Source organism: Scomber japonicus, chromosome 20 (genome assembly GCF_027409825.1).
Source record: "Scomber japonicus isolate fScoJap1 chromosome 20, fScoJap1.pri, whole genome shotgun sequence".
Lineage (NCBI taxonomy): Eukaryota > Metazoa > Chordata > Actinopteri > Scombriformes > Scombridae > Scomber > Scomber japonicus.
Window position 1 is genome coordinate 9,672,212 of NC_070597.1, and position 18,379 is coordinate 9,690,590.

General features: G+C 38.3%; 2 protein-coding genes and 1 non-coding gene across 3 annotated transcripts; 1 reads left to right on the forward strand and 2 right to left on the reverse strand.

Moving 5' to 3' along the window:
- LOC128381086 (5-hydroxytryptamine receptor 3A-like) lies at nucleotides 1-4,087 on the reverse strand. The gene is made up of 7 exons (XM_053341036.1): nucleotides 4,010-4,087; nucleotides 3,263-3,372; nucleotides 1,921-2,090; nucleotides 1,635-1,795; nucleotides 867-1,077; nucleotides 166-342; nucleotides 1-20 (listed from the first exon to the last, which is right to left on the reverse strand). Exons 1-7 carry the CDS (start codon nucleotides 4,085-4,087, stop codon nucleotides 1-3), a joined length of 927 nt encoding a protein of 308 aa, XP_053197011.1.
- Nucleotides 4,088-6,801: 2,714 nt separating this feature from the next.
- LOC128381087 (5-hydroxytryptamine receptor 3A-like) lies at nucleotides 6,802-16,726 on the reverse strand. The gene is made up of 12 exons (XM_053341037.1): nucleotides 16,721-16,726; nucleotides 15,980-16,174; nucleotides 15,588-15,632; nucleotides 15,320-15,429; nucleotides 13,917-14,086; nucleotides 13,631-13,791; nucleotides 13,119-13,329; nucleotides 11,875-12,051; nucleotides 11,279-11,349; nucleotides 10,485-10,595; nucleotides 10,138-10,233; nucleotides 6,802-6,810 (listed from the first exon to the last, which is right to left on the reverse strand). Exons 1-12 carry the CDS (start codon nucleotides 16,724-16,726, stop codon nucleotides 6,802-6,804), a joined length of 1,362 nt encoding a protein of 453 aa, XP_053197012.1.
- On the forward strand, nucleotides 8,765-8,838 carry trnat-cgu (transfer RNA threonine (anticodon CGU)). Its single transcript has one exon. It is a non-coding gene; the product is annotated as a tRNA-Thr (tRNA).
- Nucleotides 16,727-18,379: the final 1,653 nt, after the last annotated feature.

The window sequence follows — 18,379 nt, forward strand, 5'->3', positions numbered from 1 at the left end:
TCAGACAGATGTCTCAAAAGCTGGAAAAACAAAAACAAAAACATTCCACATACACTTAGCGGGATAAGAGAAAATGTTAAGTACTTATTGTTGACTTTACGCTCAAACTGCATCAGGCTGCTGTATTCCTTTATCTTTGAAGTTCTTCATAAAAAGTTACTGTACCTCCATTACAGTTGAATTTCGCTTCGCCATGCTTGTTCCCACTGTCCTCATTCAGGCTTCGGTCTCTGTCTGCCTCGTTGTCTCGGGATTCAGAGTCTTTCTCCATCAGATACATCACAACAATGGTCTCCAGGAGGCTGAGCAGCATAAAACCAAAAACTCCAACGCAGTAGACCACTGAGGGGATAAATGCAGATAAATAACTACAGTCAGTTAGTGGGTCAGTATGTGTACTTCCCACTCATAGCACCAACCCTGTCTCTCAGAAATTACTTTCATGTATTACTAAATTCCAACCATCCATCCACTTTCTGATGCTTATCCGGGCCAGGTCAGGGTGGCATTGGACCGAGCCAAGAAACCCAGACATCCCTCTCCCCAACCATGCTGATCAGTTCCTCCTGGAGGACCCCAAGGCATTCCAAGGCCAGGAGAGATATGTAATCTCTCCAGTGAGTTCTGGGTCTGCCGTGGGGCATCCTCCCAGTTGGACATGCCACAGTCTTTCACTAACCTTAACCAAAGTGCTTTTGTTGCCTAAATCTAACCACACGTGGTACTCAGGAGTCATTCATAAAAATAATGTTGCCTCTGAACATCAACAGTGATTTGGAAAAAAAATTAGTTTTATATAAAAATAATCTCTAGGATAGAGACTTTGAAGTACAATCCAATAAAGGCAAGACTCTGAGCTTCCTTACCTATAAGTGGGGCCCTATCTGATGACGAAGGCAGGATTTCATTGAGAATAATCTGCAACACAGTGACAGCGAGCAGCACAGTGATCTTGAAGCTCAGCTTCTCACCCCCATTGTCTGAGATCAGGAAGGAGGCAAAGTCCAGACACAAGAAGAACAGGATAGGCAGCAAGAAGTTGAATGAGTAGAGGACTGATCGCCTCTTCATTGTGATCTGTGAAATGATGTTTAGAGGTCAGGTGAATAATCCTCCTACTCCCATACTTTTCACAAAAGCAACTGAATCATCTACATAGTAACTAGGTCAACAACGTAATCTGCCCCAATCATCTCATATGTGCAGTGCTGGAAGAAGCCTTCAGATTATTTACTTCAAGGCAACCTGTGGAGTTTCTGACCTCAACAATGAGCCAAGAAACACAATGATGCACCAACAAAAGCAGGTAGGAAGACTGCAAGCCAGTAAAAAAGGATGTAAGCAGTGCAGGACTTAAAATACTGTTTTGCAAATGTATGACGGAAGGTGCTGTCCAACTTTTGTCAGACTTCAAGGATACACACAATTAATGAAACTCAATATAAACAGGATAGAAACAGAAAGTGAAAGTAGCAATAAAAGTGGTGTGATAGAAAGTCTGTGTCTAGATTTTTGCTTAAGGAAAGCATTAGCAGTAACATCTACTCCAGTACCCAAATTAAAAGTACATGAACTTCCTTAAGAATAACACGTACAGGTGGAAAACAGTTTCCAGACTATCCAGAAATACATACGGTGTAAACGATCATGCTTTGGTTGATGTCAAAGTAGTCGAAAATTCTCTCGGTGGTTGTTATGTTGATAAAAAGCCACTCATATTGGGTGTCCATATAATCATGAGACCACTTTGTGGCCTCTGTAGAGTTAAAGATGGCTTTAAGGTTCAGTTCCTCATCTGAGATGGGAAATAAAAATAAAACTGTAAGGCTTATTAGCAGATCAACAAGCAAGTAACACATAAATAACTTATATTAATGCTTCGACCAAACACAAACTTTTAGACACAGGTCACGACCTCACCAGTGTGAGTGATAGACCTGAACGAAATGTTACAGGTCTGCATGTCGAAGGGGAATTTGTGGACTTGCATCTTGCAGGCGGTGACTAGCACCTGAGGTTTCCAACATTGAACATAACCACCATAGAAAAGCTTGAGATAAGGACTTTGAGAGTCCTTGTATGTCTCTGTCCTGTATGAGAACAAACATGCAAACAGACATACACATACTTTATATTATGACAAACACGTTATGCTTTTAACTCAGTACTAGTGTACTATAAAACACAATGTATCGATGAAAAATAAAGAAGCTACGAGCACTAACGCCTGAATGGTCTGACTGAACACTGCGGGTTTGGAAATGTGCTGATGCCGTTAACTGAAACTTCTGACAAGAGTAGCAGAATACATCTGCTTCAATAAAATATATCAGCTAAATCCCAGGATGAATACATGAAGTTTGTAAAGGATTGGCATGAAAAGCATGGATATATTATAATACGTCCATGAGGAAAAGCTGTTGTGAAGCAGGAGTATGAAGTATGCTAAACTCTGCTAGAAGTATGAAACTTGACATTTAAGAAGTCAAACATTGCATTGACCATTTTTGGTTTATCAAGATTTATGTTTCGTAAAGTGGATAAATGTTTCCATAGGTCAAGACTTATTTATCAAGACGTTCTATTTCCTCTCTGGTTTTAAAAGAGACATCATGTACAGCACTAACACATAATAATGATTTTAGCTGCATTTTAATTGTGCAAAGTAGATTTTATCCCCGGAGTGACAGCTAACAGTGTGAATAATTTTACACTGTGATTCCACCATAGCAGTCAGAATAACATGAGACAACTGTGTGATGATAACTGAAAATAAAAACAAACAATTGTCTTTTATTTGAAAAATAATTTACAGACTGTTTATTGGCTCTGATAATTGTAAACACAACATTGGGGTCAGATAGACATCATCTGTCTTTAACTATGTTTCCACTCTTTGCATCAGTAGCAGAAACAGTCTGGCATTTCTATCAAGTTTCTTTTTATGTTAAGTATTCAGACGGTTATCTGGATGGCTAATGTTAGGCTCAGTGAAGCCAGATAACGAATGAACTTGCTCTGTAGTGTAGGCCCCTAGTCTGTAGGATCAGTTTTTTGCAGGTTTCCTAACATTTTCAGCATTTCGATCAGGTTTTTAGCCTTTTACTTGTTAGCTGCTAGTCTCACTATCTGTAGGATATCTGCCTACATCTTCACATTTGATCTCCAACCTTCTGTTAAAAGTACAGAACATACATTATTCTCTCCGAACTCTATCACCAGTTACTGTTGTGTGGATCTGTAGGTGTGAGTGCATACTAACATCTCTGGAATGATGAGATCTGGCTTCCACAAAATATCAGCAGGAACCAAAATAGTCTTCATTCCACAAAAGTCATCTGGCTGCCACGTAATGTGTTCATTAGTCCAGTGCTATACAGAAAAATAGGATATTAGACAGTAAGGCCAAAGGATGAAAGAAAGGAGTGATAGAATGAATGAATGAACAAAATGAAGAAATTTAAAGGAAATAATTAGAGTTTCTGCAGAAGTTCAGTCAGTCTTCTTCAGTCTTCCTCAGAGAGAACTCACCATATAAGTCCAAACATTAGAAATTAAAGTCTGGTCACTCTCTCTCTATGAACAAAAAAATACACAGTGTCTGAAAATCTTCCCACCAGTACAACTAACATAGCTGACCAAATATCATAAGAACACACAGTTCTAATATAAATTACACACAATAATGTGATTTCCTGAATCCGACATCAGCTAAAATCAGCTGCTGCATTAGCTAAGACCATTGGTGAATGGTACCACGATAAAAAAAAAGTTATCTCGTGACAGCAATACAAAAGAAATGTTTAAATTTTGTAAAATAACTGTTTTTGCAGAATGGGAAAAAAAATCTGGAAATGTTAGTGGGCAATAAACATTTGTGATTTTCCAAGGAATCCAGGACTAAGAAGGAAGAATTGTATTGATTCTGACAGATCTCACTGTTATCTGACTAAAAACAAAATCCCTTCCTTGACATTAAAAACAAAAAAACTGAGGATATAATGCTTACCATATCTAGGATGGCAAAGATGATCATTTCCAGTGATACATTTGTAGTCGTCTCGTAGTTTTTAACAGGCCGCAACATGGAGTACAGATCATTTTTATTGGATAGACTCAGGTTCAGGTGTTTTACAAGATACTGGTAACTGCAGTTATCCTCAGAGGACGCCCCTTCTACTGCAACAATATCAAGACATGTTCTTTGTCACAGTGAATTCTCAAAAGGAAAGAAGTGTTTTTACATCCGCACTTTAGGGTCTACACATCAGAGTTTCCGTAATGTTCTCTTACAGAAAATCACTTTGTTTCTGTGGCTGTGTGTCACAGTAATATCCTGTGTTTGTGGTCACTAAAAGGCCATTATAAGACTAACATTGGCACGACTGCGGATTTAATCACATTAAATGTGAGCATTTTGTAGTCATTTAAATCCATTTAAATTTGCTCCACAGTGTTTTCCAAAATCAAGTTGCTTAAATCAAGGCTAAACCCTCCCAGAACACATTTTTAAATATCTACAGTATTAACTTTTCAAATATTCTTTCATATAATAAATATACATATAAATTGTAGAACATGGCATTTTGAGAAAAAGAAGGATCACTCCAATAAATCCACAGATAGATCATTTCTCAGTCATATAGATAGTTTTGGTTCTAATTTGTTTTAAAATATTAATCTCCAAGATCTTTGCATTTCTACTAAAACAATGGAGGTGAATGGGATTTTGTTTGTGCTGATCACTTCACTGTGTTTTTTAAATGTCAATTTGCCAAAATCAACAGCATCGTCTCTGCCCACATGCTGAACTGTGAAAAGTTAATATGTATATATCATCAAACTGTCCTGGCTTACCTGTGAGGAGGAGCAGAAACAAACCTGCAAGCATCATGTCTGTGAGAGGTCTGCACAGTAAATGAGCATCCGTGTCCTCTGTGCTGTTTAGATGTTGGTAGCAGTAATATCACTGCTTGGTACTACTGTAGAAGATGATTGGTCAGATTTAAAGACCAACCCTTTTGTCTCGTTAATTTATGCTCATCTGATTAGTCTGTGGATAGAAACACACACTGCCAGGAACTGCCGACCCCACCCGACACTAAGCTCCATGTGTGCAGTTTTGATTTTATTTGAATTATAGATATAGAAAACAATGTATGCAGGGGATGATATGTAAAAATGAAAAAACGAAACGAAAAAGATATCGGCTTTTACCACTATTACCATAACACAGCTTATATGCCAACTGAACTGTCTGTAATCGAGTTGCATTGTGGGTAATATAGGTAACAGGTTTTGACAAGAAAATGAACAGATGATGTGTATTTTATTCATACATCAGGGATATTATAGTTAACTAAAACTAAGACTAAAACTAGCAGTGAAAAAACGGGCTAGTGCCAGTAGGTGGCAGCAGAGCGGATGCCTGCTTGACGTGTATTTCACGATTTTCTAGAAGGAAGAAGAAGAAGAAGATCCAGGCAAGAAACGTCACAGCCATTATACAGTTCTAGCACTACTCGGCTCGACTCGACTGTTTTTTTGGCGTTTCCATCAGGGATAGCACCTGGTATCTGGTACTTTTTTAGTACCTGCTTTGGCGAAGTTCCAAGCAAGCCAAGCCGATACTAAAATGTGACGTCAACAGACTGCCAGCCACTGATTGGTCAGAGAGTGTCGTCACTGGAAGAGTCAAGAGCTCGACGTCCAACCAGGCCATCGCGGAAGTAACTTAGAACTGCGGTCCACCAAAAGTTTTGGTGTCAAAAGGACTTCTGTCTCAATACAAGTCAATGGAGAATTCACCAACTTCTTGATTTCTAACCTCAGTAAACGTTTTCAAAATGTGTTTATGGTCTCAATCGCTAGTTTAAAGCCTTCTTCAATGCAGTATGATGTTCATTTGTGAAATTTTGGCCTCCCTGATTTTATATTTGATGATGATGAAGCAGGGTATGCATTAGGGCGTGGCTACGTCGTGATTGACTGGTTAATTGACCAATGTCCTCGAGATCCAGCCCTCGCAACCAATCGCAACCTCCCCGCTCCGCCCATGGCTCCGCCCCATGCCCATATAAGTAGAAGCTGTGTTTTTATTTTTCCCAGCATGCACCTGAGATTTTCAAGATGGCGCTGCCTAGCTTCGAAACTATTGGCTTACGAGCAGCAGTCCACAGATGTTACGTCCATTTCTTTTATACAGTCTATGGTTACAACCTGCTTTGGCGAGGTTCCAAGCGAGCCAAACCGATACTAAAATGTGATGTCAACAGACTGCCGGCCACTGATTGGTCAGAGAGTGTCGTCACTGGAAGAGTCAAGAGCTCGACGTCCCACACAAGAATCAAAACCCGCCATTTTTAAATACTGGCAACAATAGTTACAGGGAGTTAACACGGCCAGCAAGTACACCATCGCCCTGATGTCCTCCATTGTTCATGTGTTTGTGTCGCATATAAAACGAAGTCCCGGCAGTTTCGTGCAGCTGTGCTATGACGTTGAGGAGGTGCTATGAAGTAATGGAAAACAACGTACCTGGTACCAACCCAGTCTAGTTGAGTAGTGCTAGAACTGTAATGGAAAAGCTCCATATTTACACTACGACCCCGCAGTAGATAAAAGTAAAAGTGCGGCGATGAAGAGTGATGCTGAAATAAAAAAGCTAACTGAAAAACTAAATAAAATAAAAAACGTCGAAACTATAATAACCCTGTTCCGCACATGATCCTCCATTCATATTTCAGCAATGCTATAGTATGCACAATGTAGACTATTTTTAACAGTCTGCCTCCTCAGTCATCAGTCCACCTGAGAGCCAATCCCGCAACAGAGCACAGAGACAGCTTAGAATCAGACTTGAAGACACAATAATGCATAAACATCTGTTACTGCATTTTACTTCTGGGAATCAAGCTCACTTTCTTTGAAAGCTTGTTAATATGATTATCAATCAGACTTTACTTGTATAGCTTTTCATGCAAACAAAATATAACACAAAGTGCTTCACACAGTGAGCAAATAACCCGGCTATCAATAAACAAAATGATACATGGCTTTTCAATTAACAAAGCACTCCAATAATAACAGCATTCAAAACAGGAACTGCTATCACCAATATCAGCATTCTCTGCTGTATTTCATTAACTAATTCGCAGTTTTTATTCTGACTTTAGGAATAACCAAAAGGTCACTACCAGAACACCTGAGGGTTCATGGGCTAAAAGCAAATCTATACTAACATACCATTGACTTCCATGTGAAAATAGCATTTTACAAAAGACTAAAACATACTTAGTTATACTATACTATATTAATTTATAATTATATGTGAATGTATGTTAAAACTTAAACTTTGGAGTAGGCAAAATCTACAGCCCTTTGTTCCATTAAATAGATTTTAAATGTTGGAAATATATCCTCACTACAGGGCTACAGTGCAAACAAGCATGGACGGCCACTCTGCACACCTCTGCCTTGAATGTGTATAGAAGAGGTTATAATGTAAGAAATGTTCTCCTCAGGTCAGTGTCATGAGTATTTGCAGTGTGTTTTTAGACTGAATAATTCACATTCACCAAGCCTAGCTTACTGCCAACCATCAATAAACTTGTTTTAAGCAAGGACTCACTCATATAAATAAATAAATAAATAAACTTAGTCTTTTTCCCACATGGATCATTTAATGTCTACTTTTTTGTTTCTTCATCAGGCTGCATGAATGAGCACAACTATTTAGATGCACATTAGCTTGAATGTTTACATTGCAGCAGGAAGCAGGCGCAGTGATAGCCTGGTTTTGAAGCATACATATATGTATATATACAGTATGTTAAACATTTTATCATTAACACAACATACAGCTCAGTGAGGCCTTTTTGGTGCCCAATTAACTTCAAATAGAGGAGACGAGGTGATGCTCTGCATTAATAGATGCTCATTTGGGTAAAATATAACTGTTAACAATGCAAATAAATACTCACATGTAAATGAAGTATTATTTCTCCTAGCCAATCAAATATGCTGGTGTAGAGCAGGCAGGTCAGAGCAGAAAGATGTCCAGACTTGTTCTGTTGGTGCAGGTGGGCAGGTCATGACTTTTATTTTAGACATAAGTACAGTTTTGTGAAATCAATTTATTGTAAAGTTGAGTGAAATCATTTTTTTCATTCCAAACAATGAGTTACTTAAATATTCTTACTTTTTGATTATGTGAAACTTGAACAAAGAATAGGAAATTGATTTAATGGGTAAATATACTTAAATAAAAGTAATATACACGCTACCATTGAAGGACTTTTTACACTTCCCTACATGCTGAATATTGTGAGTCTAATTAATGGAAGTAAAGATGCAAGAAGAAACACCAGGAACACACCAAAGAGTGGCGAAAAGCGGCCTGTGGCGAGTTGCCATGCATTCTATGGAGATTTTCAATCATCAATTTGAATACAGTGAAAGTAAATGTTGCATTAGATCTTCAAGATTTCTGTTGCTGCAAGTAATTGATTAATCAATTGACAGAAAATTAATTTTGATAATCATTTTAAGTCCAAATGTTCTTTTGTTTAAGCTTCTGAAATGTGAGAATGTGCTGCTTTTCCTTCCAGTGCTTCCAGTGTAGTATATTTAATGTTTTGTAGTTTCGGACAGTTGTTCCAACGCAACAAAATGTCCATTGACAATTCAGAAAAGAACTGTTATGCAGCCCTAGCTCAGGAAATGAGTAGACTATAGATTTAATTTGAGGAGAAGGTTTATCAGTGGTGCTGTGGCTTAGTTGGTTAAAGCGCCTGTCTCGTAAACAGGAGATCCTGGGTTCAAATCCCAGCAGTGCCTGATTACAAAGAAAATAATCTAGAAACTACTGAGAGATGTGTTGTTGAATCTTATTGGGGGAAAATACATGAAAGTACAAGCACAAGAAGAAAATGATAGACTCTAAACCTGTCCTGTAAACATGGTTCAAAGTAGACCAAAACAATGATAGCAAAATGCCCCCATAGCGCAACGGGAGCGTACCTATGTTCCCCGTTTTTCCCAAAAAAGGTCCTATGTTCCCCGGTTTGTTCATCAACCGGCAACACCGGGGAACATAGGACCCTTTATTTAAAATAAGGTCCTATGTTTCCCACATAGGGCCTTTTTTCTAACTGCATTTTGTTGAATCAACACAATCAGCACCGACTTTGAAGATCTGATTCATGTTGCAACAATTTAATGAACTGTTAGCAAAAATGATATTCCAATGGTATGCCTCTCTTCTCTTTCATTAAATAAGTAATCTGTGCTAAGCTAAATGGTTGGTCACAAGGAATAAAAATTATACTAGCCTTGCAGGTTTTAAGATGTTTCTCACTGGGATTTCTGTCTTTCTCCCAGTACAATGATAATGAATTTTTACCTCGGCCCCGCCATTATTTCCCATCAAGCATTTCAATTAGGTTATGAAAACCCCATAAAAGTTTTTTACTGTTTATTTCTGCATGACAAAGACTACTTTATGTTTTCACAATGAGATTACAGAACTGTTGTTTCATGAGATTAATATCACAATGTGATCAAAATACAGATGTAGATGTAGATCTTGAAGAACACCACATGCGAGAACAGGAAATGATTCAACTCATAAAAACACATTTACACGCCTTCTGAAAATGATCCTGTGACCCATGCAGCCTCATACATTAACCACATTATACTTCTACCTGTTTGCTTACACTTACATGCTTCCTTTTTGGTACATTTAGATCATGTATTTGGCGGATTGATTGAACAATAGGACTGTGATATTACATACTGAATACATAATAAATCTACTACTTGATGACATATTAATACAGTTTCACAATACAACCAAACTAGTGTCACAAACTAATACTGAGTACATGTGAAACATGCAAGCAACACTACTGAGCCACTACATATAGTATATCTAAGTTCTGATGATGTTATAGGTTGACAATTTTCTCTTAAAGAGCAAATATCATGCACATTTATGGGTCTATATTTATATTCTGGGGCTCTGCTTGAATATCTTGGGATGAATTGCACTTTGAAAACTCCTTATCTGAGTCTTACTGGCCCTTTTGCAGCCCTTTAGTTCAGCCTCTGTCTGGAACAAGCTATTTAAGTTACTGTCTCTTTAAGACCCCCATCTATATGAGCCCACTCTGTTCTGATTGGCCAGCCCTTGGAAGCAGCATCACGACCAACTTCGAGCTGCTTGAAAGGCTACATAAAAAACAACAGCAGTAAGATTTCACTTTGTTTGCTCGTTCTTAAGTCAAAATGGAAACTTCTGAAATATATCTCATGTTCGAGATGAAATCTGATCCGAAATATGTAAATTTACTTCTCTTTTTTTATGTAGTATACCATCCGGAAAACATAAACACTAAAAACACACAGGAAGCTATCAAGTAGAAAATGAAGAAAACTTTGTTGATTGTCTTAGTCTTTCTGGTCCAGTAGCCAGGCTTCACCTCTTCCTTCTTGCTGTCATGGAGCAGAGCCAGTGTTTTCATCACCTCCCTTAGATCATCTGAGAGCTTTTCAGCGCCATGTGTCTCCTCCGTCAGTTGGCTGCTGCTACCCTGCAGAAATGGTTAAGGTGACAGTGGTTATGATATGTAGCACAACAAACTAGCGAAGCTCCGTCTACCACACACAGAACAGCTCTCTCCGCAGACTGAAAACATCACTGCTGATATTAGTCTTTGTAGCAGTTTCTATACAAACTAACATGCCCATACCCTTCATGGTGGAGAAATATGTCACCCAGTGCATTGGTGTGGATCATACATGTGCTTTTCAGAGTTTTTGGTGAACAACAAAGGTCTCCAGCATGGCAAGATATATCAGACTTTTCATACACACAATACTTGTAAGTAGATCAATTCATTTATTTAAGTACAGTACACCCTGGACATGTCTTCTGTGTTGCATATCAGCTGTTTTTCTTTTAATTTAACCATTTACTTGTGTTTTATGTAGGGTAGTGTTTCTTTATGACACATATTCATAAAGTGGTGAATGGGTTTTCTTAATATGAATTCATTTATTAGCATTTTTCCCCCCTAACTTTCATGCATACATTGCCAAAATGTGAAGATGTTTGCAAGTTTGTGTTTTTTGTCCATATGCATGTTTTCAATGTTGAATGCACCTAGCTCTCTCGGCCACCGTAGTATCAAGCTATAAAAGTTTACAGGCTATAAATGTTTAGACCCCGTTTTTTTTTCCTAACCAGCCCTTTAAAGTGCAACATAATCCCAACCTTCAGCAGTTCAGATGGAGTTTCATCCGCAGACGCATCAGAAATGCATGCAAGAGTCCATTTCTTCTTCTCTGAAAGGACATATTTGGCATAAAAGACAGTTAGAGCTTTTTCAGTATTAATTGGTTTGTATTATAAATTGTAAATGTGCCAGTTTCAATGTATTTGTAAAACGATAGACATCACAATAACAGTAAAAATAGTAGTTCCTATATCTCTGCATAAACTGACCAGTAACCTGTAGCAACAGCTGTGTTACTTCAAATGTAATTTAGCCAACGTATTATCGATCTGTGAGATTTTTGCTTCACCTCAATACAATTAAATAGAATTTCCACAGATATAACTGTGGACCATCTTCAATAGATTATATACAATCATTGGATTATACATTGTTTAAAAATAGAGATGGTGCTGTTGTATTGGGGCGCAGACAAAAACAGATAAGGTGGAAATACAAAAACATTCCACATACATAGATATCACTTAGAGGGATAAGAGAAAATGTTAAGTACTTATTGTTGACTTTACGCTCAAACTGCATCAGGCTGCTGTATTCCTTTATCTTTGAAGTTCTTCATAAAAAGTTACTGTACCTCCATTACAGATGAATTTCGCTTTGCCATGTTTGTCCCCACAGTCCTCATTCACGCTTTGGTCTCTGTCTGCCTCGTTGTCTCGGGATTCAGAGTCTTTCTCCATCAGATACATCACAACAATGGTCTCCAGGAGGCTGAGCAGCATCAAACCAAAAACTCCCAGGCAGTAGACCGCTGAGGGGAGCAATGCAGTCAGTTAGTGGGTCAGTGGAGTCGCCCCCTGATGGCCACTAGAGAGAATGCATATTTAAGGCACTTCTGTATTGGCTTCGCTTTTCTGACCCAGAACTACCCTCTTCAGTTTAATAAAAAGTCTGCAATGACTTGAAGCTCATATTAGGCAAAACCACAGTCTTTCACTAACCTTAACCAAAGTGTTTTTGTCGCCTAAACCTAACCATATGTGGTACTCAATAGTCCTCTATCTTGTCCATCTACCATTTACCCCAATGCCCACCTGAGTGTGGTTTATAAATATAGTGCTTCATTCATAAAAAAAAATGTTGTCCCTGAACATCATCCAGACAGTGTTTATGAAAAATATTTAGTATTAACCAGAACAAAGAGATCAGAGCACATTATTCCAGTTCTAAAGTCTTTACACTGGCTCCCAGTCAGCTATAGAATAGATTTTAAAGTTCTGCTACTGGTCTACAAATCACTGAGTGGTTTATGTCCAGAATACATGAATGACATGTTAGTAGAATATAAACCCAGTAGAGCTCTGAGATCTACTGACTCAGGTCAGATAGTTGAGCCCAGAGTTCAAACTAAACATGGTGAAGCAGCTTTTAGCAGAACTGAAATCAGCCCCAACTGTGAACATTTTTAAATCCAGGTTAAAAACATTTCTCTTCTCCTGTGCTTATGATTGAGCTCTTTTAAAGCACTTTACATTTCAATCTTTAATTTGCACTCTATGTCCTTTTAATGATTTTAAAGCTAATTTATAATTTTATGCTGCAATCTTATATTTAATGCTCTATTCTAGCATTTTATTTATGTCTTTCTATTTTTCTGTACTTTGTTTTTATTATGGGGGATGGGGGGGGGGGTTAATTGTATGTTTTAATGTTTCTGTTTTATGTAAAGCACATGAAACATGAAAATGTTTGCACATGAAATGCGCTATATAAATAAAAATGCCTTGCCTTGCCATTATATAAATTATATAAATGTCATTTCTTGGCTGGAGGTTTTGATGTACAGTCCAATAAAGGCAAGACTCTCAGCTTCCTTACCTATAAGTGGAGCCCTATTTGATGAAGAAGGCAGGATTTCATTGAGAATAATCTGCATCACAGTGACAGCGAGCAGCACAGTGATCTTGAAGCTCAGCTTCTCACCCCCATTGTCTGAGATCAGGAAGGAGGAAAAGTCCAGACACAAGAAGAACAGGATAGGCAGCAAGAAGTTGACAATGTAGAGGACTGATCGCCTCTTCATTGTGATCTGTGAAATGATGTTTAGAGGTCAGGTGAATAATCATCCTACTCCCATACTTTTCACAAAAGCAACTGAATCATCTGTGTAGTAACTAGGTCAACAACGTAATCTGCCCCAATCATCTCATATGATATATCATCTCATACAGTTTTGAAAATGTTTTATGAGGAATGTGTTGTCCTCAAAGCTTTTGTCAGACCTCAAGGATACACACAATTAATGAAACCCAAATTAAAAGTACATGAACTTCCTTAAGAGTAACACGTACAGGTGGAAAATAGTTTCCAGACTATCCAGAAATACATACGGTGTAAACGATCATGCTTTGGCGAAAGTTAAAGGATTCAATAGTTGTCTGGGTGGTGCTCATGTTGACGTAAAGCCACTCGTACTGGGTCTTCATCACTTCACGAGACCACTCTGTGGCCTCTGTAGAGTCAAAGATGGCTTCAAGGTTCAGTTCCTTATCTGAGATGGGAAATAAAAATAAAACTGTAAGGCCTATTAGCAGATCAACAAGCAAGTAACACATACATAACTTATATTAATGCTTCGACCAAACACAAACTTTTAGACACAGGTCACAACCTCACCAGTGTGAGTGATAGACCTGAACGAAATGTTACAGCTCTGCATGTCGAAGGGGAATTTGTGGACTTGCATCTTGCAGGCGCTGACTAGCACCTGAGGGCTCCAAGATGTAACAGAACCATCAGGGAAAATTATGAGATAAGGACTTTGAAAGGCCTTGTATGACTCTGACCTGTATGGGAACAAACATACACACAGACATACACACATATCTTTAAATATAAAAAAAAACACACTTATCTGCTTGTTCCAACATTTAGTAAATATTTTAAACACATTGAAAAGTACAGGGAATAAGATGGCATATTTGCATTTAAGAAAGACCTTGATTAAAATTACACTGCTAATAATTTTTACATAAATAAATACATTTTAAAAACGATAATAATAATAAAATTTGACAGGTGATATGCAATCCTTGAAAAGTTAGAAGCTCATTGAAAAAACAACTTAATTTGTATTCTCCAAGTTTGTGTGCTTCCTGTACCATAGACTGTATAAAAGAAATGGACGTAACATCCATGACGTCACCCATTGGTTTGTGGACTGCTGCTCGGAAGCCAATAGTTTCGGATCTGGGCAGCGTCATCTTGAAAATTTCAGGTGCATGCTGGGAAAAATAGAACACTGATGCTACTTATATGGCCATGGGCGGAGCCCCCTGGTGGCCTTTTGATAGAATGCAGCTCCAAGTTACTTCGGAGTTGGCCTCATTTCAGAGGACCAGAACTCCCCGCCTGATAAATACTCATCTGCCTCTGCTCCATTAGTCTGTGACAATAAACTCACCTTCGTTGAACACACTCCCATTTTCAGGTGTTTGGGTCGCAAGAAACTTGAAACTAACACCTTTGATCAGGATATGTCGTTCACCCTTGGCAGATGACCATCCACCTAGAGCCCAGTTCTACTTGAGGTTTCTTCCTGCCACTGTCGCCAAGTTCTTGCTCATGGGGGGAATGTTGGGTCTCTTTAAATTAAAGTGTACGGTCTAGACGTGCTCTATGTGAAAAGTGCCTTGAGATAACTAAATGAAGCTGAATAAAATAGAATTAGCCTACTGTATTCGACGCAGCTTGTTTATGTCACAACTATAGTCAGAGTTGCTGCAGCTTTCCAGTGTCTTTGTAGGCTTGGGTAGTTTTTATTTATTTTGTTTATTTTGACCATTTTAAAATGTCCATTACAGCATTTGGATCAGTTTTTCAGCTTTTTCCTTGTGCTACCTTCTAGCTTTGTTATCTGTAGGATATCTTGCCACAACTTCACACTCAATGAGCTGCAACCTTATGTAGTTATGGACTATAAGTAATCTCTCAAAAATATCAATACTATATAATAAACTACTGTATCACCAGTTATTGTTGTGAGTATATGGGATCTGCAGGTGTGAGTGCATACTCACATCTCTTGAATGGTGAGATCTGGCTTCCACAAAATATCAGCAGGAACCACTATACGGTTAATACCGCAAAAGTCGTCTGGCTCCCATTCAATGTGTTCATTCTTCCAATCCTTTATAGAAAAAAACAAGGAAATCAGACAGTAAGGAAAAGGGATTAAAAAAAGGACTGAGAGAAAGAAAAAGTGAAAAAAAGCAATTTAAAGGAAATAATTTGAGTTTCTGCTGAAATTCAGTCAGTCTTCTTCAGTCTTCCTCAGAGAGAACTCACCATAAAAATCCAAACGTTAGAAATGAAAGTCTGGTCACTCTCTCTCTATGAACAAAGAAATACACACTGAAAAGCAGCACAATTCATATAGCTGACAAAATATCATAAAGCTATACAGTGCTAATATAAATTACTAAGTTCACACACACACAGTTGATTTACAAGACTATTCGTGCATGCCACCATCATAAAAAAAGGTTATCTCGTGATGGCAACACAAAACATTTAAATAGTTTAAAAATAATTTGGAAAGTGTTTGTTTTTGCAGAATGGTAAAAATTCTGGAAATTGTGATTTGTGATTTTCCAAAATTCCCAGGGCTAAAAAGGAAGAATTTAATTGAGTCTGACAGATCTCACTCCTATCTGACTAAAAAACGATCTAATGCTTACCATATCTAGGATGGCAGAGATGATCATTTCCATTGATACATTTGTAGTCGTCTCGTAGTTTTTAACAGGCCGTGACATGGTGTACAGATCATTTTTATTGGATAGACTCAGGTTCAGGTGTTTTAAAAGATACTGGTAACTGCAGTTATCCTCAGAGGACGCCCCTTCTACTGCAACAATATCAAGACATGTTCTCTGTCACAGTGAATTCTCAAAAGGAAAGAAGTGTTTTTACATCTGCACTTTAGGGTCTACACATCAGAGTTTCCATAATGTTCTCTTACAGAAAATCACTCTGTTTCTGTGGCTATAAACTGATTATGAATATCAAAGCCATGAAAAAGTCACAAAGAAAACATTCACAGTAATATCCTGTGTTTGTGGTCACTAAAAGGCCATTATAAGATTAACATTGCCACGACTGCGGATTTAATCACATTAAACATTTTGTAGTCATTTAAATCCATTTAAATTTGCTCCACAGTGTTTTCCAAAATCAAGTTGCTTAAATCAAGGCTAAACCCTCCCAGAACACATTTTTAAATATCTTGAGTATTAACTTTTAAAATATTCTTTCATATAATAAATGTACATATAAATTGTAGAACATGGCATTTTGAAAAAAATAAGGATCACTTCAATAAAGCATCGTCTCTGCCCACATGCCGCACTGTGAAAAGTTTTCAGAATCATTTTAGAAAAGAGACACTGCTATAAGTTCACACACAAAATCTTTTTCACCCCCATTGTATTGGAGATAAAAGCAGAAATGTAACAGCAGGACATCTCTTAGAGTTAATATGTATATATCATCAAACTGTCCCGGCTTACCTGTGAGGAGGAGCAGAAACAAACCAGCAAGCATCATGTCTGTGAGAGGTCTGCACAGTAAATGAGCATCCGTGTCCTCTGTGCTGTTTAGATGTTGGTAGCAGTAATATCACTGCTTGGTACTACTGTAGAAGATGATTGGTCAGATTTAAAGACCAACCCTTTTGTCTCGTTAATTTATGCTCATCTGATTCATCTGATTAGTCTTTGGATAGACACACACAGTGCCAGGAACTGCCGACCCCCCGACACTAAGCTCCATGTGTGCAGTTTTGATTTTATTTGAATTATAGATATAGAAAACAATGTATGCAGGGGATGATATGTAAAAATGAAAAAACGAAACGAAAAAGATGTCGGCTTTTACCACTATTACCATAACACAGCTGATATGCCAACTGAACTGTCTGTAATCGAGTTGCATTGTGGGTAATATAGGTAACAGGTTTTGACAAGAAAATGAACAGATGATGTGTATTTTATTCATACATCAGGGATATTATAGTTAACTAAAACTAAGACTAAAACTAAAACTAGCAGTGAAAAAACGGGCTGGTGCCAGTAGGTGGCAGCAGAGCGGATGCCTGCTTGACGTGTATTTCACGATTTTCTAGAAGGAAGAAGAAGAAGAAGATCCAGGCAAGAAACGTCACAGCCATTATACAGTTCAAGCACTACTCGGCTCGACTCGACTGTTTTTTTGGCATTTCCATCAGGGATAGTACCTGGTATCTGGTACTTTTTTAGTACCTGTTTTGGCGAAGTTCCAAGCAAGCCAAGCCGATACTAAAATGTGACGTCAACAGACTGCCAGCCACTGATTGGTCAGAGAGTGTCGTCACTGGAAGAGTCAAGAGCTCGACGTCCAACCAGGCCAACGCGAAAGTAACTTAGAACTGCAGTCCACCAAAAGTTTTGGTGTCAAAAGGACTTCCGTCTCTGTACAAGTCAATGGAGAATTCACCAACTTCTTGATTTCTAACCTCAGTAAACGTTTTCAAAATGTGTTTATGGTCTCAATCGCTAGTTTAAAGCCTTCTTCAATGCAGTATGATGTTCATTTGTGAAATTTTGGCCTCACTGATTTTATATTTGATGATGATGAAGCAGGGTATGCATTAGGGCGTGGCTACGTCATGATTGACAGGTTAATTGACCAATGTCCTCGAGATCCAGCCCTCGCAACCAATCGCAACCTCCCCGCTCCGCCCATGGCTCCGCCCCATGCCCATATAAGTAGAATCTGTGTTTTTATTTTTCCCAGCATGCACCTGAGATTTTCAAGATGGCGCTGCCTAGCTTCGAAACTATTGGCTTACGAGCAGCAGTCCACAAACCAATGGGTGACGTCACAGATGTTACGTCCATTTCTTTTATACAGTCTATGGTTACAACCTGCTTTGGCGAGGTTCCAAGCGAGCCAAACCGATACTAAAATGTGATGTCAACAGACTGCCAGCCACTGATTGGTCAGAGAGTGTTGTCACTGGAAGAGTCAAGAGCTCGACGTCCCACACAAGAATCAAAACCCGCCATTTTTAAATACTGGCAACAATATTTACAGGGAGT

Bases quoted from the DNA above. Each gene is read 5' to 3' on its own strand.
- LOC128381087 (XM_053341037.1), bottom strand. The intron at 13,330-13,630 runs GTATGTATTTCT...ATCATTTCACAG, and splicing joins AAAGCATGATCGTTTACACC to ATCACAATGAAGAGGCGATC. The intron at 10,596-11,278 runs GTTGGGATTATG...CCATTTCTGCAG, and splicing joins CTCCATCTGAACTGCTGAAG to GGTAGCAGCAGCCAACTGAC.
- LOC128381086 (XM_053341036.1), bottom strand. From the start codon at position 4,087: ATGTTGCGGCCTGTTAAAAACTACGAGACGACTACAAATGTATCACTG. The intron at 2,091-3,262 runs GTTAGTATGCAC...GTTCTCATACAG, and splicing joins GATCTCATCATTCCAGAGAT to GACAGAGACATACAAGGACT. The intron at 1,796-1,920 runs GTGAGGTCGTGA...TTCCCATCTCAG, and splicing joins CAGGTCTATCACTCACACTG to ATGAGGAACTGAACCTTAAA.